General features: G+C 40.8%; 1 protein-coding gene across 1 annotated transcript in view; it reads left to right on the forward strand.

The window, feature by feature from the left end:
• The first annotated feature begins 13,291 nt into the window (after nt 1–13,291).
• The window catches only part of Mdfic (MyoD family inhibitor domain containing), an 81,820-nt gene continuing 68,773 nt past the window's right edge, over nt 13,292–26,338 (forward strand). The window contains exons 1-2 of the mRNA XM_051175708.1: nt 13,292–13,463; nt 13,721–13,921. Coding sequence (XP_051031665.1) covers nt 13,828–13,921 — 94 coding nt within the window. The 5' untranslated portion in view covers nt 13,292–13,463; nt 13,721–13,827. The remainder of the gene's footprint in view (nt 13,464–13,720; nt 13,922–26,338) is intronic.

Genomic DNA, 26,338 nt, shown 5'->3' on the forward strand with positions numbered 1-26,338 from the left:
TCAATATCCATTGCTGGCACCTGTGAGTACTTGAACACATGTAGTCTTTGTAACATGAGTTCTAATAGGTCTTAATAATAAAAGCCCAGAGTCAGATATAGAGGAAAATGCTGAGAGATCAGACAGAAGGAGCAAGCCAAAGCTCCCTTTACCTCACTGGCTTTCAAGCAGAAAAGAGACCTATGTCTTGGTTCCTCCTGCCTATATTCCTTTCTCTGCCCAGACATCTCACTTCCTGTCTGGCTGTACAGACCTCCAGACCTCTATGGTTAGCTAGTAGCTAGCTCTGCCCTCTGATCTTCATACATGCTTTATTTGTACAGACAAGATATCACCACAACCCTTCACTCTTACAGACATACATGCATGAATAAAAACAATAAAAGTAAATCAAAATCTCTGGTAACCTATAACATGACTGTACAGAAAACAAAATACTTGCTGAGTCCTAAGAAGTTGGTTCTTTGTCTCTTTGAAATTATTCACATTTGTTTGAATGTCCAGTGTCTATAATACTGCAAAATTATGTATGGAGTCCTTTATTCGCTGTTTAAGAGAAGATCACTCTAGGTGTCCAGTCAAACAAAACAGAATCTTCTGAAGAGACTTTGCAGTGATATCCATCTGCAAAGCTAGCATTTCAGAGGCTAGGAAGGGAGGATCATTAATAGGGTGCTAGTCTGGGCTTTGTAGGAAGCTCATGGTCAGCTAGATCATACCAGGCCAATGTCCCCAAAAACTAGGAAAAAAAGAAAAAAAGAAAGAAAAGGCACCACTTATTTTTTTTTACTTTGTAATCATTCATTGCAGCCTAATATTTTTCTTATAATCTTGGCACCAACAGCCACATTTTACCTGGCTTCAGTATTTTATTTTTCTGTTGTTCAATAATTGAATCTTTAGAATTCTTTTGCTTACAAATTATCTTTCATTCATCATCAGGGTTTCCAAATACCATTTTGTTGATCATATAGCACCCCAAAAGTCATTTGCTACTCTTCAGAACCAACAAAATGAAGAATATAGAATGGAAGGAGCCATGGCACTAACCCTTGTTGTAACGGGTCAAAGCTACGGGACCTATGGAATGTACAGGACCTATGGAATGAGGCAATATTCCTGTGACGTTGATGGTACAGCTCCTGTGGTCTTCTTTTCTCCCTTCTTCACGTTGGGCATAAGATAGGCTTATACTGACATCAAATGCCTACTAGAATCTTTGTCCTGGTAAAACTGAATAAAACATCTTATTGTTTGAGTGAAGAAAAATTAGCACAGAAAGTCCTCTAATAGAGTTATGAGATAATTGAAGCATTTGAAATTTCTAAGGGTGGCACACTTGTGAGACATGAGGTGGGATGGGCCTGAAGTTTGGAGTGTCCTGATGAGCCTTCTACCACCTTCACCTGAGCCCTGCACTAGCTAATTACTTTTTCCTTCTTCTCTTTGTCTCCACCGTTATCCAGGATCCTTATCCAGCGGATCTCCTCAATTGGTTTCTATGCTTCATCTTCTGTCTTGCCACATGGCTTAACTCCTGTTTGCTTGGATAAATCTTACTGCATTTCAATTGTCTATTTGTTGTTCCTTTCCCATACGTAAATTTAAATAGCTTTTAGAGTGGTGACTTTGTCTATGATTATATCCTCACACTGTACACTTATATCATTATATTATTTTTCATCACGAATCATTATTTATACTTCTATATGTTTATGTGTGTTTACTTCTTTTAAACCAGTGTAATGACTAAACCTTACAAGGACCATATTTATTTTGATTTTCACTTTATTACAGGAACTTACATGAGGTCTATGTAGAGCATACTCTCGATAAATATCTGAAGAATAATTAAGTACAAATTTTATATAAAGTTCAAGTTTTTCAATTTATAGAATATGTCTAGCAATACATTAATATCCATTATACAGTGATCTCAGTGGTAAAAACTGAAATATGAGAAGAACAAAATATGTGTATCCTAATGTACTTTGTGCACACATTATAACTAATGTTCAGAGTGACCAAGATATTAGATTAGGTCCACAGATGGCTGGGGAAAAGGTTGTGGTGAAAATGTTTGAATCCCTTCATAAATATAGTTTATTGCCTTCTTTCTTAGTAGTAAGAGAACAGAAATTTTTTTAAATAATTCAATTTAATTCAAATACCCCAGCCCCAAATAATACCCTCAACTTTAGATTTCTAAAACGATTTTTACTCATTTCTTTGGCTACCAAAACAAATTATTCCCAAATCAGTAGATTAAAACAACAAAGCTTTACATCTCAATTTTCATGGCTAGAAGTCTAAAATGAAGGTGTTGATAGGGCCACACTCCATCTAGGAGCTCCAGGGAATCTGCCCCTGCCTCTTCTAGCTTCTGATGGTTGCCAGATTCCTTGGCTTCCATCCACTTAGTTTCAGTCTGTACATCCATCTTCACAAATTTCTCCTCTATGACTCTCTTTTCCATGCATCTATTTCAAAGATACTTGCCAATGACAGTATATTTGTATATGCCTTAGCTAGAGTTATTATGGCTGTGATAAAACACCATGCCCAGAAGCAACTGTGGAGAAAAGGGTTTGTTGGATTTATACTTCCCATTACTGTTCCTCATTGATCATCAAGGCAAGAACTCAGCAGTGTGGGAAGGTAGAGGCAGGAGCTGATGCAGAGGCCATGGAGGATTGCTCCTTGTGCAACATCAGACTACTTACATTACCCAGGACCACCAGCAAGGGCTGCACCACTCACTCACAATGGGTTAGGCCCTCCCATCTTCTTCACTAATTAAGAAAATGTTCTATAGGCCAATCTTATGGAGGCATTTTATTTTATTTTATTTTTTTAATTTATTTTATATAACCAAGTCCATTTAAATGAAAACAAACATTTATAGACAATATTTGGGAATTTGGGCGTTGTTCTTTCCAAACTACTTCCTGCTGGTAAGGGGCGCTGTCATGGGGGATTCCAAGAAGATTCAGAAATCCTGGCTGTAGTCTGTAAGGCTGCTTTGTCCAGCTGTTTTGAATGTAGAATCACCTGGTACTCTGTTTCAGGTGGTCTGGCTTGATCAAACCACATTAGTCTGGAAGAAATCCACATCTTTTCATTTTCTGTGGAAACAAAAATAGAAATCCTTTTCCCCAGTAACTTGTCCTTGAACTTAAATTTTGGAGTCAAAGCATTTTTTTTAATTTAATTTATTATTTTACATGTCTATCCCAGTTCCCTCTCCCTCCCTCCCTCCCTCCCTTCCTCCCTCCCTTCCCTCCCTTTTACCCTCTCTGCCCTCTCATGTGCACTCTAACCACCCTCCCCTCCCATCCCCCCATCCCAATTCCATATGTAGGGGAATGCCATCCAGTTAGGGTCATGTAGATCTGACAGGTCATGTGAAGTAGGGACTAGGGTTCTCTCCTATCTCTAGATTAAGGCAGTTATCCCTCCATGGGGGATGTGTTCACAAAGTCCTTTTGTGCACCAGGGACACATCCTAGCTCCTCTGTCTGAGGTCCCTTAGACTGCTCAGTCCTTCTGGCTGAGACCCATATTCAGGGGGGCCTGAGTCAGTCCCCTGCTGGCTTCCCAGCTATGAGTCTGGTGGCCCATTACCTCCTCCTTGTTCAGGTAAGCTGTCTCTATGTGTTTCTGCCACCTGGTCTTGTCCTCTCCATCTGCATCTGAGTTCTACTTCGACTCAGTGTTTATGTATGGGTGTTTGCTCCTGTTTCCAACAGGCATTAGTTGAGGGCTTATGGAGGCATTTTCTAAATTGAGGTTTCTTCTGCTCATGTGATTCTACCTTGTATCAAGTAGACATGAAACTAGACAGCACAATGTGTATAATACAGGATATTGTCTATATCTTAACATATTTGATTTAGCCTCACTTTCAAGGACTCTTACTGATAAATAAAACAATACTCGTAGCTTCTAATATTAGGAGGCTGACATATATCTTAAGGGCTAACTTAAGCTGACTACATGTGCTGTATGGCTTGGATAAGGAGAAATATGCCATTTTATAGACGGCAATTATGATGGCATCTCAGGGGTTCTATTGCTGTGAAGAGACACCATGACCATGGCAACTCTTATAAAGGAAGACATTTAATTGGGGCTGGCTTATAGTTCAGAGTTTTAGTCAATTATTATCACCATGGGTGGCATTGCAGCTCATAGTCAGCAGAAGAAACTGTGTGTCACACTCAATGTAGCTTGAGCAGAGGAGACCTCAAAGTCCACCCCACAGTAACACCCTTCTTCCAACAAGGCCATACCTACTCCAACCATGCTATACCCTCTAATAGTGCCACTCCCTATGCGGGACATTTTCTTTCAAACTATCACAGCTATGCTCTTGCTGTTATAAGAAAAACAACACTCTGTGTGTGTGTGTGTGTGTGTGTGTGTGTGTGTGTGTATGTGTGTGTGTGTATGTGTGTATGTGTGTGTGTGTATGTGTGTGTGTGTGTGTGTATGTGTGTGTGTGTGTGTGTGTGTGTGTAGATTTCTCTGGCAGATTGTTGGGATGTGTGTAAAGTACCTCCTTCTATATACACTCAAAAAAACATCTTCTTTTCTTCTGATAATTTTATTGGATTGTCTAAAATTGTAGCAATATTTTTTATTGTGGTTATTGTTATTAATAGTAGTATTATTATTAACATTGTAGCAAATAAACTTGCATGCCCCCATTGGGGAGCACAGTATATTTTGGAGTGACTGCTAGTACATTAGTAGAATTGTTTCTCCTGCAGTGAAGAGGTCTACATTGCTCAAACTTGCAATGAGTGTGTGAAGTCAAATTCATTCTATGTAAACTTGGCACATAACTGTTCAGAGTTTAGGAATTGAGAATATATAGGGTCCAAGTAAGGATCCTTTGTGTCAATCAGTTCTCTCTCTTTTGATTTTATTTCTTATTTATTTGCAAATTTATTCTTCTCTCATATATTACATCCCAACTGCAGTTTATTCTCTCTTTCTCTCCCAGTCCCTCTTCCCTTTCTCCTCACTCCCAACCCTCCATCTACTCCTCCGCCATTTTTCTTCCAAAAATGTCAAACCTCCCAGAGATACCAATCATACATGGCATATCAAGTTGCATTAGGACTAGGCACTTCCCTTTGTTTTAAAGGTGGATGAAGCAACCCAGTAGGAGGCATAGGGAACAGAAAGCTGGCAAAGGAGTACATGATAGCTACACTCCCACTGTTAGGAGTCACACAAGAACACCAAGCTAACTACCTACAACTTTCCCTCTTGTTGCTATAAAATACCTATACGTAAGTTTGAACCACAAGGTAATAATACCCCATAGGGTAAGAAAGCATGACAAAGCAATACTGCTCCTCTCATTGTGGTCAGGAAGCACCGGGTTTTCTGGGTTACTTTTATATAACCGTAATAAATCACCTTGACCAAGGCAATTTACAAAAGAAAGTGCTTAATTTATCTTCCATTTCAGAGTCAAGATGGTGGAGGAAAGATGTCACAATATGGTCCAAAAATGCAGTCCTGTGAGAGAATTTTGAGGGCTTGTGAGAAAACGCCAAGAAAACAAGACAAGAGTCTAGTAATCTCAGTTTCTTTAGAAACACAGAATTGTTCTTGGTTTCCTTCCCCTCACATGCAGCAGGTAGAAGTGAGTTTACTTGAGTTACTCATTACAGTTGGCTGGTATTGTTTGTTTACATGCCTCTATGGGATTCCATGTTGTTGTCATGTGTGGCTTGCCTGACAAATGCCGCCTGCTCTTGTGACTGCACACTTTACTCAGGTGACTCCCCTTAACCCTCAGAGCATAAATTGTCCAATGCTCTGAATAAAGCTGACTATTTGCCGAGACTAGGGGGACTTCATTTATCTGTTCCATTCTATCAAGTACCATTGCCTCTTGAGCACTAAACAGCAAGGAACAGCAGAGAGCTCACATCTTCATCTGCAAACTTCAAACCCCACCCCCCAATGACATACCTCCTCCAACAACGCTATACTTCCTAAGCTGTTCCTAACCACTTCCTCAGCTGGGGACTAGGCATTCAAGTATATGAAACTATGGGGCCTTTCTCGTTCATATCATCACAGAGGTCAAAGCCAAAGGCATGTCTCCAGTGATCCACCTCCTCCATCTGTGGTTCATTTCCTTATTTCTACATTTCCCTAAGGGTGTCACCAAATCACACATCTATCCACCAGGTCACTCACTGGTCACTTAGATTCCTGCTGATCCACTCATTTCCCCGAAGTCCTACTTGTGGACATTGTACTGGGGCCAAACTTTCAACATCTTTTAAGCATCTGAGCCATAAGCAAAACCAGCCGCAGGAGGCGGTGAACCACATAGTTTAGCTTCAATCCTATGCATTTTATTTACTGTCCATGTCTTAATTCAGAATTTTGAGAAATATTAGCACTAACTTAAATGTCAGGTGTGAAGTGTTTTCTCTTTCCCCAAGAATCTAAGTAAGTTCAGGGGTCTCTAGCCTGTATGTCACTTACAATATGTTGCTGTGAACATCATGCTAAGGATATAATAGCAGACTCAGCAGGCCAGCTGTCCAGCTGTCATTTTCAGGGCTTCTCTGCTTCGCCCTGTACCCACAGTCTCCCTCTAGTATCTGTGGCTCACTTTCTATGTGTGAATCAGTGACCTGTTTACTGTTCACTGCATGTATTAAGCACATTTTCATTTGATCTGTAGCCATGCTGTCCTTATGTGACAAATACCACCATATGCTTCCTATCTCTTCATGTAAAACACCAGTAGAGACCATGAAGGCCAGTGCCTGGGGGGCCAGTAAAGTCAGTCAGCCAAGATAGAGGCTAACTGCAAGCTTGGAGGAGAAGGACAAGCCAAGCTAACTCAAGTACAGATTTTGTATGTAGTCTCTAACCATGCGTTCTTAACAACAGTGACAAAACGTTTGGAAACTCCCCACTAAAATATCCAGTGACTCCTTTGCTTCACAGTCATTTGGAAAATGATGGGTTCATTAGCATGTGTTCTAGAAGAGCTGGGGGAAGCTTGCATGGGGAAAAACTGGTCTTCTATTACTAGCTCTGGTATCTAAATGCTTAGTCATTTAACTTCTCTGAGCCTTCCACATGTCTGTACTTTTGAAGGTGACTTCTCTCTGGAATTCCCTGACCTCTTTGAAAGGTGCATTTGACTCATGAGAAACACCAGGTTTGGTATCTTCCTCTCAGAAACAGTACCTGGGTCCCCCACACCCACTTATGAGCATTTAGGTGCCATTTTCTGTGTCTTCCCGCAGCACCTTAATGACATGAATATACTCTCCTTTCCCTGCCCCTCCTCTGCCTAGAGGTTGCCAGAAATATTTTTTTAAGTATTCCTCTACACATTTGCATATGCCATGTGTTTCGCTTGTTGACCTGAACAAAGAAAGTTTACTTTTATTTCTCTACACGGGGAAACAAAGAATTGTCAGAATTGGTGGTTTCAAACTTTGAAAATCTGGAAAGCTGCTTTTGTTATTGTTGTTGTTTTTGAGTCACCCTGTCAACAGTGTGTGTGTGTGTGTGTGTGTGTGTGTGTGTGTTTGTCTGTGCTCAACTGTGTTTGACCATATGGAGACTAGGGGTCATCTTTTGTTTTCATATTAACTGGTGAGAGAGTCGGTCAATGGACCCAGGGCCTACATTTCAGGGAGATCTGTTGACCAGCTATCCCCCAGGATCAGCTTGTCTGTGTCCACATCTTGCAATATAACAGTTACAGAAATGTCAGGGCCTGCCTTATTATGGGATCTGAACATAGGTCCTTAGAATTGGGTACCACACACATTATCCACTGAGCCATCTTTCTAGTCGTATTTAAAAATTTAGGAAACCACACATAGTAAGAATCTGGTGCCTTATTTGTAGAATGGAATTCCATACACCTGTTCCCTGAGCATATCTCCTTCAGTCAGGACTCCGCAGTCAGAGCCACACTGTCAAAACAATGTGGCCCCAAATCAACGAAGTCCATTTTCCTTGCAACTACAAAACTGTCACTGTGTGGAATTCACTACTGTCAGTAAAAATACTTTTTTTTTTCATTTAAACTTTTTCTTAATGGGATTTTTTCCTCAAATTTAAAAACAATGATGTGGTGCCATGAGAAATAGAACAGAACACGCCCATCAGCGACTCCCTTCTTAATGACTCTGGTCCCCATTAGGAACACTGCCTCCACTGTGCTGAATTCGCAGAGGCTTTGTTACGACATGTTTATTTTCCTGTCTTGCCTGTCAGTCATCTGCCATTTCTCTGGCTGTCATTTTACTGACCTAATAGCTCCCCTAGCTTCTGCCTCCTCCTCAAAGCCCCCTGTACCCTGTTTTCCTCTTCCAAGACACGATGAGTGAGAATGGTAGAAAATAGTGTGTTTAGTTGTCCTGTCCTCACCAAAGAACAAATACAACTCGAGAGTGTATGTGGCTCGTGCTGGTATTTTGTAAAAGCTGGGTAAAGTGTTGGGTTTCATTTCTAGCTCCTATGTTTTTGAGTTTGAAAGTTTCTAAAGTCATGGCTCAACATAAACCTGTTATGTATATTCTTTAAAGAAAAAATAAAAAACCTACCTGATTGATGCTTTTACCTGCTGAGCCTTCTCACTGGACCACATTCACTTGTTTTTAAAAGCAATGGATAAAATATTATAGTACCCAATAATACTAAATATAGGATTATGTGAAAACAAGTATACATGCTCACTTTAATATTTTCTGCTTGTATTGCACTCTATTTATGGAACTCTGGTTTAGATATCTATGTGAGGATGTTAATTTTGATGTTAGGTGGACATATAAAATTCTGTGCAGACAAAAGATGATTTTCAAACATCAAAGTTATTTTCAGAGCCTAATATATAAACCTAGGTGCTTGAGAAATGCCTCATGAATACATAATGAATAAATAATGAGAATTAAGTAGTCCATAGGATGCTTCACAATGTCATCATCCTAACTCAAGAATACATTTTTCACATGTGTACATATATCACTAGATTTTTGTGTTACTCATGAAGAATGGTCACAGGGAAGTTTGGGATGTCTATGGCATTGGGCTTTGATCTAGGATTGAGGAGTTCAGTTCTACTGGAAGGCTGGCCTCCACAGAATGTTTCTACCCACTGTTTAAATTACTGTGTGCTACAACATGGAAAAACTCAGGCATACGGATCAACCAGAGATACTTAGAATGGCAAGTGGAATACTGGTATCAGTGATGCCCAGCTACCTGGGATTTTCTAAGCCAGGAAATATGAAGTGGGTGGAGGAACAGACAAGCCAGGAGGGACACATTTGACTTGAGAGCATAGCTATGTAGGCCTCTGGTATGAGTCTGCATTCTGACTGTGGGCGCATACTGACTGTGGGCACTCTTGTATCACCCAGCTAGCAAAGCAACAGCTATGTACTGGTATTCTAGATGCACACCCAGCAGGCTGCTGTGAGGTTCTCCCTGGCTGCCTTGTAGGTCCTGTGTCTGCTTCCCTGGAATGGTTTCATCGGTGTAGGTGTTGCATTGCTTACTGCCCCTTAGACACAGAAACCTTTATTCCTCTTACCTTTGGTTCTTTGGCTTCATTCTTATCACTGGAATGATTTCTGATCTCATAATTGAGGGTCCCAATTACTATATACAGCATTCCTTGGTGGTTTTGACAATTTAATGCCAGTGAGGAGGCTCAGAAGCCAAATGACTTGCCACGAAGCCTGACACCCAAATTTCATTCTGTAGCCCCACATGGTGGAAGGAGGTCTCTGACTTCCACCCTGCTTTTCTGACTTGCTAATGCACACCCACCACCTACTCCCCCAAACAGACAAATGTGTTAAAATTATAATTTCCATAGTGTGAGCCCATGCTCTGGTCTGAATGTTTGTGCTCTCCCCAGTTTCTTTGGTTGAATGCTAATCATGAAGGCATCAGAAAATGTCATTTTATAAGGCCACTAACATCATGACCTAATTACTTCTGCTAATACTGTCACACTGGGGATTAGGATTTCAACACATAAACTGGAAGGGAAACATAAGCACCCTATAACATGGAAAGAGAGAAGGAGATGTGGGCACGTGGTTGCTCACCAGGAGCCAAGCAATGAGGTCCGAACAAGCTCATGAAACTAGAAGAGAGGAGTGCAAAGCTTGGGGAATTCTCAGGAACACACGCTTAACTCCTGACATTGCAAGCACTGGCTTCATGGCATGAGGCCCAGAGAGAAGCCCAGGGTTCACAAACCTGAGCTTGAACCCCAGCAAGGCCCAGTATAAGAATTCATTGATACAACCTGTGTAAAGTACATGACATAATTGCCTTGAGTGTGTACGTGCATGCAAAACTGAATCCAGAAGCCCCGTCTGCCAGCTTTACCCCTGGTTTTGAGCCAGGGTCTCTTACTAGCCTGGATCTCCTGTAATTAGGCTCTGCTGCCTGGCCTCCCTTTCCCATAGCACTGGGATTACAAGTGCATGCCAACATGCCTGGCTTTTTAACATGAATTCTGGTGACTGAACTCACTGACGGAACCTCAGCCTATTACCCATTATTTTGCTGTGATCCTGGTGACAGTCAATACCCCATGCTCTATTTTATCAGGAAAATAAATGTATCTGCTGCATCACAGAGGTGTGTTAGTACTGAAAATGTTTATTCTTTATTAATGCATAGTAGTCGAGCATTTATCATTCTTTTAACTTGGAAAACCCTCTGTATGTGCTAGTTTAAGTATACAAGTAATTGTTGTCAAGCCTATTTGCTTTAGCATGATATATATACCGCTTTTGAAGTTATTATCCCTGTCCAGGTGCATTCCTATGCCCATTGGCCAGTCTTTCTCCATCCTCTCCCTTACCTCATGCTCTGTTACTCATTACTCTACTCTTTTATGCGATAACAATAGTTAGTAATATTAAGCATTTGCCACATACCTGGCAGATTTCCAACTGTGATAGGGGTATAATATAACCTTATCGAGTCTTCATGGAGAAACTTAAAAGGCTTTCTCTTATTTTTCTCCCTGTATGAGGCAACCAAAGCCCAGAGTATACGACTGACATACTCAAAGTCACGCAAGACCTAGTGTCAACTTGGTAACACTACAACAGTCTTCCATTTGTTCCTTTTATTTTTGTTTGAATTTTATTTCTTCTCTACTAGAGTAAGCTGCTTATACGTAATGCAAGGAGTGGTAAAGGTGGGGTTAAGTTTCCAAATCCTCATCTTCTCAGGAAAGTTAGGTTTTGATCTGCCATGTGTAAAAAGGAAATACAATGTGCACTTCAACAAACAAATACTTATTGTGGAGACGGTGGAGAATGGCTTGTGTGCAAGTGTGAAGGGTTGAGTATGGAGAGCTAGATGTATAGCCTGTTATTCCGATATTCTGAAGGAAGAAGGCTGTTAGAGACATGAAACTAACTGGGAGTTTAAGAGTCAGCTACCCTGGTGTATGCTGCCAGGAACAAGACATCCTGTTTCAAAAAAGGTGGAAGGTAAGGTCATCCCCTGACCTCCACACAGGTACCACAACACACACACTTGTTCAGCCAAAGACACATGCAAAATTCATTATAACGCTGTAACTTCCCCAAAACTGAACAAGAAGAGATAAACAGTAAGGGAACAAAGAAAAACTTTCTGGAACTTTCCTACTAACTCCTGTAAGGAAAGATTATTCTGTGAAGCGTACAAGTTTCCTGTGTTTTCTCTAATGCCTGTGTTCTCTTCCTCACAACTGACCTGCTCCCAACAAACATATTCCACATAGTCTAGACCCTTGACACACTCTCAAGAGAGTTAAGGCACCTTTTACAGTGCCATCTATGAATCTCCAAATTGAATTAAGTGTGTGGGGGCATACCTATTAGCTATAGGTCATTGAGTAAAATGTCATTTATCTTTCTTGAAGCATAATCCAAATATCTATCTCCAGAACCTTTGGAGGCTGATTTCTCAGGGTAATTGAATTCAAGTTTGAACACACTGGTTCTTTCCAGGAGAGAAATGGATATTTTGAGCCCCTTGAAAAGACCTTGAATGGTCACATTTTGCCGACAACATTCCTGATGTATTAGTAATGACAGGGCTAGAGAGGTGAGTCCACTAAGTTTCTTCAGTTTGGGTAACACTGGGGACTGCTCTTGCCCTAATAGTCCATCCATAGGTATGCTCTTCTCAGAGTTCCTTAACTGAATTCTGCAGTTCACTCAGTGAAAATGCAAAACTTAGTCAGATAGACTATATTATTTTATACCCAATTATCCTTGTTCTTGGCCCAAGTGAGTCTGCTGCAGTCAGAACATTTCATTTATAAGTCCACAGCTGATGAGCTCTTTACTGGTGACCACAGTTTAGCTTTTCGGAGGACTCTGGACCATGGAGTCATTCAGCCTGTAGTAGGGCAGATGTCCTCAAGTATGTTAACCTTGCTCTCCTGGGTGCTGTCAGCAGCTGTGTGTGTGTGTGTGTGTGTGTGTGTGTGTGTGTGTGTGTGTGTGTGAGTGAGTGCAACTGGTTTTACAGGATCAGGAATCCTGTTTGACAGAAGAAGCCAAAAATAAAGTGAAGATGAAGAGATTAAACAAGAACCTGGGAACAAGGTTGTAAATACATAGGTTTTCATATTACCTGGGAAGTCAGAAAGTCAGTGTGTGCAAGTACACACACACACACACACACACACACTCACATACAAACACACACACGCGTGTACAACACTCTCACACATATACACACTCATGCACACACACACTCACACGTGTACACACACATACACACACAAACACAAAACCTTGGTTTCAAAGGTTGTTTCCCTGGGTCATTCCTCTAGATTTAATAGTTCTTTGGTGGGCAGGATTGAAAATGGAATTGGGGGAACTTTCCCAGCATTGTCTGGAGACTTCAGGATTGCCAAGGCTAGTTCCCTCCCTGTTTTCCTAAACCACTATGGGTCTGGAGTGAAGATCCTGCACCAGGCCTGTCCAGCTCTGGCCTCCTGACCCAGACAGCTCCCTCCACAAAGGAGAGCAGAGCCAAACCCAGGTCGAGCCGCCCCCAGCCGTGGGGCTGTCTGCCAAGAGTTCGAGGCCACCCCAATCCGGATATGATGAAAGGGAGTCACAGAGAGAGAAGTGTTTGAAGAGTGTAGGAGTGGCAGCTTGAGGGTGAAAGAGACACACAAGTGTATCCTAAAGTCCTCCCAGAGCGGGGCTGGCCCGAGTGAGCTGGCTGGAGGGAGGAGGCGGAGTGCACAGAGTCAGCGCAGGCGGCGGCTGCCACTGTCGCGGCCACTGCGACGTCTGGCCTGAACCCGGGCGACGGGACGGGACGTGGTCAGGCAGCCCGGACGCGATGGGGCCGCTCTCCGAGCCTTGCTGACTCCCAGTGGCGGGAAGAAGGGGTTCAGATCAGCCTCAGGGGGTGATGCCGAGGTAGGTGGAAGTTGCGCGTGGGGGAGGGGTTTCGGGTTCCCACCCCTCGAGTCTCTCTGCCTCCAAAGCCCAGACGGGTGCCCTCCCGCCCAGCGTGTCCCGCTCGCTCCGTCCCCTTAGCTGCTTTCAAATCCTAACTTCCCCGGGGTGGAGTTGGAGGAGGGACACGGAGGGGGAGGGAATGGCCCGCCACAGCAGCGTGTTGCTCTCTTCATGAAAACAGTTCGCCCTGCTGCCCCTTTTGCTTTTCCCGCCAGAAGCAGTCAGTTTCCTGCACCCAACACCTAAGCAGCCGGGGTCGGTGCGCCCCGCAGGCGGCTGCTGGCGGCGGCGGCGCGGAGCGGGCTCGGAGGGAGCACAGCCCATGTCCGGAGCGAGCGAAGCCCTAGTTCCCGGGCCCGCGGGGCAGCAGTGCGCGGCCGAGGCGGGCGGCGGCCGGCTGGGCTCCCCGGCCCTTGGTGAGTGTGCGCGTGCAAATTGCAAGCGTCTGGGTTGTGGTTGCTAGCACACCTACGGGTGTGTGTGTGTGGGGGGGGTTGTAGTGCTGGTGCTCTGAGGAAGGGGTCCAGCCTCGTACCTGTGAACTTTTGCACACTTCATGTTACTTAAACGAGTTTGCCCAACCAAGGATCCCTGCCCCAGATCAACAACCGGATAAGAGGGCGGGGTCCCTGGTCCCTTCACTCCCCCTTCCTTGTGAGAAACAAGAAGGCTAGATGGCTTCTACCTTTTGCCTATGCAGTTCTTGGTCTGCATCTGGGGGTCGGGATTGGTGGGCTGGGGTGGGATGAATAAGCTGAAGTCTCGAACCCTTGTCTAGTTCTTTTAAGGTCTTATGTCCTTTTCTCAGGAGAGTTTGTTCCTGCTCTCTGAGCAAGCATAGACTCTTTTCATCTTTCTGGTTCTTGTGGGCTACTCTGCCATCAGGTTAACCATCTGGGTTTCTGGGACCACTTGCTTTTGGAATGGCTTCTGCATATGCTTTCAATAACTTTTGTTTTGAAATAAACATGTTTTGAATGAATCGTGTTCCAAGAATGAATGAGCTCTTTTGTGTTTTTCCAAAGGGAAAACAATACTTTTGCTTCTGGGGAACATTTTAAAACTTTGACTGTGTCACCTTTGAAGGTTATATACTTAAGTTGTTTCCTGGTGGCAGAACCAGCCTTACAGTTCTCTTAGCTTTTCCTGTAAGGACAATTCAGATGAAGAGAGTTCTGACTGGCACGCACCAGATAACTTCCCGGGTCTCCAAAACCACTGTATACTCTTGATTTTAAGCATATCTACAATTTGCCCCTCCCCCAGGACTCCAATATTTAGTGTGTTAAGCGGTTTTTGTTTGTTTGTTTGTTTTTTGTTTTGTTTTTTCAGAAAAAAATAAAGTGGGAAAGAAGTTGCTGTTCTAGCCACAGTAGATAAAAGCAGAAAACATCAGTGCTTAAATTGAAGTGTTCTGGCATTTGGGGCTCTTAAATTGAGTTATGTTTACCATTTTGTTTTAGAGGAGTGACCCATTTCTTTTCCTAAACAGAAAGAATTCAAATGATCAGCTTTTGGGGGGGGCAACTAAAATTGGTAAACAAATGTTTTCTCAGAAGCAACCCATTTTACACACATTGTATTGTCAACACAATCATTTTGGTGCCCTGGGTAATCATACTGCCTCACTGACAGGCTGTTTCTACACCCACTTGAGCCATTAATCACTACTATTAAACAACGCTTATGCCAAACATCAACATGAAACACCCGAGGAAAACAATTTGATTTGGAAATAGTTAATATGCACATTTTCCCATGTTAACACTATGGATTTGTAAAATCAGCTAGAAAAACTTGCTGTGATACCTAGTACACCTGTGCCATACAAACTGCTTGGTGTCACATGATCTGAGTACAAGAAGCAGGGCATCTGCAAGGGCCTAAGATTCAATGCTGGCTATGTACAACATGCATATTCTCTTTATGGAAAATCAGTCTTCTTGTAACTGAAAATTAATCTTCCCAAATTTTCCTACCTTCTTCCCTTGTCATCCTTTATTATCCGTTCCGAAGAACAAAACAGAGTGTCTAAGCGTAGTAGGAAGTTGTTTGGTTAATTGAAGCTTAGTTTTAAAATTCTGTATCTTAAATTTAGTGAGAAAAATAAAATGCTTTAGGGACATACACAGAAGGTAATTTTGTAGAAAAAGAAAATACCAGCAAGTCTTCTGTGGAGTTACACATAAACATTATATGTACGTGGTAGTCATATATGTATCATCATAATTAGTGTGTTGCAATGAACTATCCACTAAGTTAACCCCAGGAATAGCTCTTCAAAATTGGAAGTGATTTTAGGGCCTCTTATCTGTGTTGAACCTCCTAATCAAACTTTGGAATTAGTTTTAGGTCTTTTAAGATGGTGTTGTTTGAAAATTTATAAGAGTAGCACACTGCACTTTTCATTGAGCTAGAAAGACTTTTCTCTACTGAGAGAACAGCTCCAAATGTTTACCTTTATGCTGTGCTACTGTGAGCTTTCTCATGGTTTTGAAAGCCTTATAGATATCAAAACTCTTTCTAGTATGTTCTGAAAGGTGTTACAGAGTAAGGAGCTTGCATGCTGCAGGCTGTAAGTGGCAACCAGACAGATGGCAAGGGAGGTGTCGGTGGGTTTCGGAGACCAGGAGAACTTGTGGACTATGCTTAGTTCTAGCTATCTGGGTTCCTGTCTTCTGATGTCCCGAGGGTTACTGGAAATCTAGAGGCTTATGTGTATTGTTTCATCATTGTATAGGAACTAATTGAGTGCTTTTGTTTGTTTGTTTGTGACAAAGTAACAGCCATACTTGGAGACTGGATGTGGCCTCTGCTTTTGTCCCTGCTTTTGAAAACAGAAAGTTAGTCTGTTTCAAAATCATTTTCCTGTTTATGACTAACTTCTGAAATATTGAGTTGTGTTCCCATGCAAAATTCCTGTCTAAATGCGGTGGTAGGTGAAAGGCAATTTGGGCCACACTTGTTGTTTTAAGATAATGGGTTTGTATATATGATTCCTTTCATTGTCATTTTGTTTTCTGTTTAAGCATTTAAATGCTCTTTCTGTTATCATGAGTATTGGAATTGAAAGAGCCTTTTAATTTAAAGTGCTTCATTCATAAGTTTGTGATTTATGCATAGCAACATCTTTAGAAATAATTTATCCCAATCTGTTTGCTTTTAGATGAGGAAAAGGCTTCCCAAAGAATTTATGGGGCTTGCTCCATATAGCGGTTGTCCCACATACAGGGATTAATAGGAAATGAGGTGGAGCATACATTGTAAAATGTATGCCACTGTGATAAATGTGGTGGAAGTGGAGAATCGATACAACCTTTTCACATGGGTCAGATGTACAGAAGTTAATAGGCTCTGGATATTGTGAATCACTTGAGCCTGTTTCCATCCCAGCCCCCACCCTACCGCACTTGCCAAGATGTAGACCATTGGACTCAGTGCTGGTATATACTTTAATGTGATAATGTGTGATTTAATGTACTCTTCTCTCTAGGGAGAGTCCTCTGAGACTATTAGGCGGACTTTTCATAGCAGGATGCAAAATGCCAGTGAAGTTAATTAAAAATAATCTAAAATAGAAGCGAGGGAGAGGCTCTTCAAATTGAAGCTGCATAAGAAGAGCTCCGACTCAGATGCTTAGCTGAGTTGTCGGGAGAACATGAAGTTAATCAGATCTCCTTTGGAGGAAGCCTGTTTATTTCAATTTATATAATGTAAGCTTGTACGTATCTGAAGTTCTCTACTTTTGTCATGTTGTTTTATCTCTTTTACAGACTGTATTTCTCAAAATGTGTTATCTTTGGACAGCTTCTGTCATTGGTCTCAACCAGGGAGATGCTTTCACCCCCAGGGAGATATTTCACTATATCTGGAGACATGTTAGGTGGTCCTGATGTGATAGTGTGTGCTCCCAACATCTGGTGAGCAGAGGCCAGGGATTCAGATACTGCTCAGCACCCCACAGGGCATCAGATAGCACATTACCACAATAATGAATGACCTAGCCCAAAGTCAATAATGGCTTTGACAGAAAAAAAAATCTTCTGTCTTTATTTCTTGGGTGCCAGTAGGAATTTTGTCTTTACTTCAGCACATAATCAGATTCTCTGGGTAGGAAAACCAGTGAATCTGCATCTACACAAGTTCTAGGTTCTACTTAATTTTGTCTGAATCTAAGGCTTATTAGTTAGACCCTTTACCCACGAAAGACACGTATTGACTTTTAGAAGAGAACAGACTTTTCTTTTATGCCTGGGGGTGGGTTGGGGGTGGAATAGAGACTCTTCAAAAAGCTGTAAAAACAAGTCCAAAATTTAAATTTTATTACCCTATGCATACTCTCTATTAATGTTCCCCCGGCTTTTGGTTCTATACCTCAGTCCATTCTCAAAGTACTTCTGACTTTCAAAATCATAAACTCTAAAATAAAGGAAGTCTTCAGCACTATACAAAGTAAAGTTGAATAGGATACTGAGACTCCCTTTGCTGCCTCAGTAGATGTATATCCTTGTCCTGCATCCCTATATAACTTCTTGGAGACACTACTGCCCAGCAAGGCAAAGAAGACAACTCTTGGCTTTCACATGGGTCCTGTTCATTTGTCTGCTGGACTCTTGGAACCTGCATTATGTTTTTTTTTTTTTTTTTTCTAGAAATAGTGGTTAATTATATTTACCTCCCTCATAAATCTCGCAAAATTCTTGAAAATAAATTTTATTAAAACTTTCTTCCTTTTTATGATAAATCCCAAGCAACTTGCAGCCACAGACAAATAATGAAGAATAAAAGCAAACCCAGCAGAAGGTGCCTTAAAACACCCCTCTCTCTCTCTCTCTCTCTTTCTCTCTCTCTCTCGCGCACGCGCGCACACACACGCACACGCGCGCACACACACACACACACACACACACACACACACGAAGAAGGACAGAAAAAACAAGGAAAATAAGTGGAGACTTGTCTGGATTTAAAGGGGATGTGAGGACATTTTTAAGCACCTTGAAACCCAAAGTCCTAATGCTTTCATATGTAAGAGGAGAGGAGAGTGATGTTCTTTTTTTAAGTTTTGCCATGAGGACAAAGCTTGTCAACACTGCATTGTTTTCTTTTCCCCTTTGCTCAGAAGAGTCAAATGGGTCAAAAATGGGGAAAAAATGGGGTAAATGGGGGGAAAAATTCAAGAACAAAGGAAAAGAAGTAATGGGAAGGAGTGAGTTAAAAGTGATGGACCTATGTGGTAATTAAATCATTTGGAGAGTTTGAACTGCCTAAATTGAGTAGTAGAGGGAAAAAAATGTATTTTATGGTTTAGCCTGGGATGAACTGGGCATGTGACAAGCATGTCAAAAAAAAAAAAAAAAAAAAAAAAAAAAAAAAAAAGGTATGGTACCATAGTAGAGGCAAAAAGGAAGGTCCAGTGACAGAAGCTGGAAGATGCTAAGAATCTATCCCCAAGTGGGGATTTGGTAAAATTTTGAAGACAGTTCATTGTAACTTGAGCTTGGAGGCATGATCATAGGACTCAGTGCTGAGACGATAGGCCGCATGCCTCACTCGGGAGGGTGAACACTCCAGGAGACTGAATACTCCAGACTGATAATTGCATGGGTTTGGTGAAGGAGCAGACAATGACAGTGAAAACAATAAAGACCCGGTATGGCCTGTGTCCGGAGGCTTGCTAGTTCTGCTGGGGAACATGAACACTGTTCTTGTGGATATTAGTGGGCCATTGAGGAGAGGAAAGTAGAAGACATACTTTGTGGTTTTGCTAGAAGAACAAACCTGATGATGGTCCAAAGGGTGATTTTGCAGCTGGGGCAAGAGTAGAAGGGGCAATTATCTAGAAAGTCACTACAACAACCTGAAAAAGAGTAGAAGATCTAGGACAGCACCGGAGAGGGGGACACCAAGGAAACAGATTTAAGAACAGCAGTATAAACAGAATGATCAATGATGACCTTGGAGAGCCCTTTGGCTGTCACTTACCTTTGATTCTTTTGAGTTCAAGTACTTATTTCACATATGTTAATGAATTCGATGGTTATTGTTGCTGTGTTTATGCCGTGTAGTGTGGGAGCTGTTGAAAAGGTAGGAGTTTAAGGCCATCTTTGATTTTCTCTGTCACTTGCATGGTAGAGTGCAGGAGCCTTGAAGTTTTGTTCTGATTATGTAGGGCCCAGGGAACGTAGTATTAGTCATTGTCACCAATAAGTAGCTGGAAACCAGTTTTGTAACTAGGTGGAAGTGACTGAGAGATTCACAGATGAAGAATGTGCTCTTATGGAGGTAGGATGGGCTGTGGAGTTAGCCCTTGAGGAAGCGCTCTACCACGGATGGAAGTGGAAAAAGAATACAGAAAAAGAGTACATGATGGTCCCCCATAAGTGCAGAACTGTCACTTACAGAGGACAAAGGATGTGCATAGAAGGCTTCCCCAGGGTTGAGAATTCTCACGACACCTTCCCGGGAAGAAAGTTCAGGGCAGGAATCAAAAGATAACATGACTTACTTTGGGTATGTGTTGTGGTGAGCACTTGTAGCCAAAAGAGTCAAGTTCTAGAAAGGCTTTAGAGAGTTGAAAAAGTTTTCTTTTGAAATAGTGTGGGAGAAAAAGATTAATGTGGAGAAAATTTGATGTAAGGAGACTGTTGAAGGCCTAGATTGTCTCATTAAAGGAGATGGTAATATTTGTAAAGAGCAAGGGAGTGTAGAATGAGTCAGGACATTTGATATTTGTGGGAAAGTATTCAAGAGGGAATCAATCTAATGCAACCCCCAAGCTGCTCAGTAAGACAGAGGGCTTAGCTAAGAATGACTGGCACGAATTCTACTGGCCATGGAATCAGCATGGTTGATTGCCTTTCTCAGAAGCTAACATGTGGGGGCTTGGGAACAGAAGCAGAGAGAATGGATTTTGGAGTTGGCATAGGGTTGGAAGCTGTCAGGGTTTCAGAAGCAATGGGAGGAAGAAGAACAAAAGACAAATATCTCAAAAAGCAATGTGGAGAGAGTGTGTCTGTACTCATGGATTGTCATTCCAGGCTGATGGAGGAGAAGGACAGAGAAAGGGAAGCAGAGGAAGATAGCCCCAGAGCTAGCAAAAATTGCTTCAGGCAGGTGAAGACTCCAGCTGAGTGAAAGCTGCTTTGTTTGGTCAGTCTGCATTCAAGGGTTTGATATATATGATCCAGCGACCTTTACAGAGATGTGAGGGAAGCTGTGGAATTTTGGGGCGTGTTAGGACTTTTCCTGTTTCTTTCGACCTTATTTCCTGGATCTGGTTGAGATGATTTCATGGAAAGAAAGCCAAATAACAGTGCACTTTACCAGTATTATATTTTTATAGTAATAAAAGGCTGGGTTAAAAAAAAAAAAAAGGAAACATAAATTGAAACAGTCTGAAGTTATGCCATTTGAAAATGGAAAATTGTTTAGAACAATAACAAATAACAGGGAAAAAATTCCATCTAACTGCATGAGATAATGTCACCATTCTCTTGTATAAAAGCAGAAGCTAAATCAAGTGATTTCTGTTCCTGTCCCAAATATTTGTGTTTGGGTTTTGTTAAAAGACCAGTGTTTGTGGACCGCCTGGTTCTAGACTTTGGAACTCTTTTTTTTTAATGCTAGCGATTCTTTGGGGATAGACTGAGAAGGTTGTAGCCCTTCGATTTCAGTCTGATATTGTGTATATGAAGCAGTATTTTACATCTCTCTCCCTTATTTTTTTTTCACTCTTTCCCTCACCCTCCCCACTCTGTCCTTCTCCCAGTAACAGTAGCTCCTTAGGAAGGGATTTATAGGTCTGGCTTTTCTTTCGCCTTAGCATGCACACCCTGAAGGAGAAAAGTCCTTCAACCTTGAAGCAGTTATGAGTTCTAGTTTATAGATTCTATTTCAGATCACTCAGAATCCAGTAAGCAGGAACTACTACAAAAGGAGTTATTTTAACCCGATTTTAATTTTGCTTGTGGTTTCTACTTGCAGTCTACTTCTGTTTTCAGATTCACGCCCACATGATCTGAAGAAGGATGACTCACATACATGTGCCTTTCTGCTCAGTCTTTTTGTAGTCTCAGCAATGAAGCTGGCAATGAGCTTTTACGCTAATGCTTACATTTTAGCATTAACACGGAAAACCCTGTCCCCAAGTGTTTCTGTGCCTGCTATGAGCAAGATCCCATGAAGATTAAGAACACCTGTGTGCATAGCTATACCCATAAGTCACATGCAAACGGTGAAGGAGCTAGAGAGACCTGTCAAAAGGAATTGCAGTTATCATTTACATATCGTTTAGTTAAATATCACCACTAGAACATGTGACAGATTAGTTGTCACATGAGTGGTCTAATTATGGAGATGATCTTTTCACAATTAGGAGAGACTCTCAAGATGACCAGAAGGGTTTGGTTTGTTAGGGGTAGTGTTGATAGTGACCCCAGTTGGAGAATGTACAGCACATTTATTTATTTACATTTATTGGGATTTATTTATTTACTCATTAATTTTGGTTTGGATTGTGAAGAGCTGCCATTCAAAATAAGGCAACTTGTGATGGAGCAGGTGTCAGGCACTCTGTGGCCAGGTGATAGAGTTCCCAGGAGCCAGCTTCAGCTTCTCTCCTCAATCCTTCTCATGATGGACAAACGTCTGACCTTTAGAGTATTTATGAACACAGACTTGCTGCTATCTTGTTTTATTACCCAAGTTATAAGTTCTGTTCTGAAAGGTTTCACATCATTTCTCAAGAAGAGGTAAGGTAATGATTGAGCATGAGAAAACAGCATATAAGATTTGATAACATTAAAGTAGGCAAGATGTTAAAATAACTCGCCGGTCATGGTCTGTATGGTGTGTGGAAAGCAATTCCTTTTGTTGTTGTTCTTTGTTTAGCAAACAAATGTTTAACATGTTTTTCATATAAGACATATAAGAACAAGCAGCACCATCTGAGAACAGAAAATATAGTTTCTGTGTAATTCTTGCTGAGAGGAAAGTACTTGTGGTTGGGAATGAAAAGGCTGGATATCCTGGCAGTGTATGTAGATTTGTGAGACAATGGGGAGTTGGAACTAGCAGGAATGGCAGCTGATTAATGTTTAAGGCATGAGCAACACTGGAAAGCAAAATGTGGATGACGATTCTGCTCCTGCCATTGCCCAAGATGCAGACTTCAGTGGGCAAACAGGCAATAAGAGATGAAGATACCAAGGCATTTAGGAAAAGCCAGTCTCCATTGCTAAGGAGGATAGGTGTGTATATATCTAGGATAAGAGAGCCACACAGTGTCATCCTATAGTTGCTGAAGGTATGAAAGATAAAGACGTGATAAAGATTTCAGAGCTAGATAGAAATGTGGGTTGGTGGCTTTACAGGAGAATTCAACAATTGTAGCAACTCAGAGTTTGGGCCAAGAGGGTCTCAAAGGTGGATAGTGAATTATATGAGCTGCTTCTGGTGTAGGTGTTTATGAGAATTAGCAGAGGCTATACCTGCTGACTTTAAGTCAAATCCCTATCAATTATTATGAGGTATAAGAAATCAATTTCAATATGCTTTTAATTTATACTTCATTATTTGTGTCTTTACCAGACTTGAAATGGCCCATTCTGATGTTCTTTCTTCTCTTACTTATTTACTTCAAAGTCAGATTCTTTAGCTTTGAAATGTTGTTAAAGATTAAACAACCCCTTTGGCTCATTGTTGAGTTCCAGTGGCCTTCATTCTTGTAAAAGTGCCAAATAAGGTTTCATTGCATGACTGGAGAGCCAGAAAAGGAACGAGGTCTTTATGAAATAAACAGGAGTTGCCAGCAAAGCATTTAAACCCTAGACCACTCAAAGAGTGATTCTAAAGTACATTATGTGCATAAATAAAAATGTCACGATGAAACCCATTATTTTGTACAAGTAGTACACAGTAATAGTTTAAGAAGGAGAAACAAAGAAAGCGATCTTGCCAAGATTAAAGACGAGTGTGTGTCATCATGTAGACAAAGGGGAAGATGGCAGAGTTGTATTTCATTCTACATGGTGTTCATAGACTGCTAAGTAAGGAAGCTACTGTGGAAACCATGTCTGTGGATTTCAGCAGTCAGTTACATGGAGCATTTCCAGACAGGATGTCTTCTAGGTGAGGTTAATACTGTTGTGCCCATGAGGGCAACTTGAATTGAAAGCCAGTGGATCAACTGGGGGGCGGGTATTTATCAGGAGACAATTTAAAAAGCACAGCAGTTACACAAGGCAAGACAAAAGTTTACTTAGATGTGTTTACTAGTCAGTGTTTTGACACAAACAATAAAGCAAATGAGTAAAAGTGATAGGAGATGACATTAGCCAGCATGAGGAGGCACTTGAGGAAATTGATTCCCAGCTGTAGCTCACTGCTGCTTCTGCTTTGCCTAGTTCCTTTCTCCTGAAAGACGAAAGTCTGCATCTTTTGTCAGTTCTTGGGGATGTTGGATATTCAACAACCCAGGGATGTTGAATATTTTCATCTAAATTTGTGTTATGAGTCATTCTGGAGATCTCTAAGACAGTAATGCTACAATCTATGAACCTTTGAGTGTTTGGCTATAGTGTGAGTGTTCTTGGTCAAGAGAATATAATTAAACTTGAGAATTTGGGAAAAGAGGAGCTTCTGTGACTCAGGGTAAGATGTTTTAAAAGTACCTTCATTGGATTAGGAGTGTAATGATACTAGAGATTAAGATGACAGAGACAATATATTCTCTTCCTGTTATCAAATTTCTTTCTAACCACCCCAGGAAACTGACCTACCCCTCCCCCACCCCTGCTTTTAAGAGTGGACATTTATTGAGATACATGTTAAACTACTGGTATGTTTTATACCTTCTTTTAATGTTCATATTCAATCACTTCCGATTTCTTTTTTTTTTTTTTGGTAAACAGTTTATACCCCCTTTGGGCCACACTGCTAGGTAAGCTGTGTGGGTTGATGTCATTTAAAGTTGTTTACTTTTTGCTTTGTTTCATTTTTTTCTGTTTTGAATGTAATTACTCATTAAGCTTCTGAATCCCTAAAAAGTCTTATGAAGCATTTTAGATCTGGCTGAAAGTCTTACCAGTTTGAAAAATTCTGGTAATGATGAATTCATTTTATTGACTTAAGCATTCAATTCAACCCATAAACACTCATGAATTATCTGTAATTACATCTTTTTTGTGTTTATAAAGTAATGGAAGTTTATGTACAAATTTGTGTGTTAAAAATGCATATGTGATCTTGACATTGCTTTTGGATGAGGAAGTGGAAATCCATTGGGAAGATTGGACAAAGAAAGTTGGATTTGCCTCCTTGTTCTGTTAAGATCCTTAGGTTTGAGGATTGCTTTTTTTTTTTTTTTTTTGGATCAGTGAAGAAGTGAAATTCCAGGCCTCAGGTCTTCCGGAGAACTGCCTTATCTTTGTTTTGTTTTGTTTTGTTTTTAAAGGTTACATGCCTCTGGGAAAAATATAGCCGTAGAACTTTTATTTTTCTTAGTGATTTTTTTGTATACGATTTCTTATGATTTTGTCAACTAAAATGTACACAGATTATCTGAGTTTTGAATGAAAAATAAACTGAAGTTGTAGAAGACAAGTTTCATAGTTATAACACACATGGGTATAGGTTTGTAAATGGTGGCAGCATAGATACTTTGGAAACAGTATGTATTATAGATTATGAGTATTTCATTGAAATACATGAGGCCTAACTTGTAAAAAGTTTCTAAACGTAAACACATACAGAGGTTTTTTTGTTTGTTTGTTTGCTTTTTTTTTTTTTTTTTTTTTATAAAATGTGAGTACTTGGGACACTTATTAAGGTCTAGAGGGGATTGTAAAGATAGTTTCCTAACTCTTTCATTATTTACATTTCCACCAAGTAAGCAAACAGCATGTGATAACGAAAGGAAAACATTCTATGATTGCTTTGTGAGTTCACACATTCCTTTGCCTAGCTCTGCAGAAAAGTTGAGATGACATGATTGTACAATTAAGGAAGATTAAAACAGAATAATAGAAAAGGCTGAGGAAAACCCCGACTGTGTGAGAACAAACTTCTAAGTCTGATACACGTATCCAAATTTGTTCATGAAATTGACTTGAAAATTTTGCCTTGTCCACAAATGGGAACAAACACAACTTCTCATAGGGCAGTACTTTTCCTAATTCAATCTATAAACACAGCTTTCATGGTATTTCAGAAGAGTATTACAAAATAGATATTGTCCTCAACAGCTTCCCCATGATATTTCCATAGCAGAACTTTGAATGATGTTTATGTTTAAATAAATAAATAAATAAATAAAACCAAATATTAGCTATTGTGAATGCACCCTTACTAGAAAGAAAACACTTCTTTCTAGACATGATTCCACGTAGCTTGCTATCACCTTATGTTCTAGGTATCATTGTCCTCATTTTAAAGATGAAGAATAGTCACAAAGAATAACGTCCATAATATTCATAAATTTCTCATCATTGTTGGTGGTCCCAGTGGTGTAGCACACTGGTCTCAAACTTGTTTACCCTAGTATTTCTGTAGTGCAGAGTATGCATTAGGGATATTGTATCCATCCTAAAACCCTAAAGAATCTTTTTTCTGGACAGGCAACGATGCACATAACTAGCATGGAAAATGATGGCATTATTCTTACTTCTTGGAAGGCTGTGTGTGTTCAGAGCTTTATAGTGTCTTAAGGTTTGATCAAATATCATTGTATAATAACTTTGCTGAGCCTAGTTCATTGGGAAGCAAGTTTCTGTGTTCTCTTGTTACTATTATTTGTTGAAAACATTCAGTTATTAGGGCTGGAGAGTGCCCCC

This window comes from Phodopus roborovskii, unplaced genomic scaffold, assembly GCF_943737965.1.
Source record: "Phodopus roborovskii unplaced genomic scaffold, PHOROB, whole genome shotgun sequence".
NCBI classification, from domain to species: domain Eukaryota; kingdom Metazoa; phylum Chordata; class Mammalia; order Rodentia; family Cricetidae; genus Phodopus; species Phodopus roborovskii.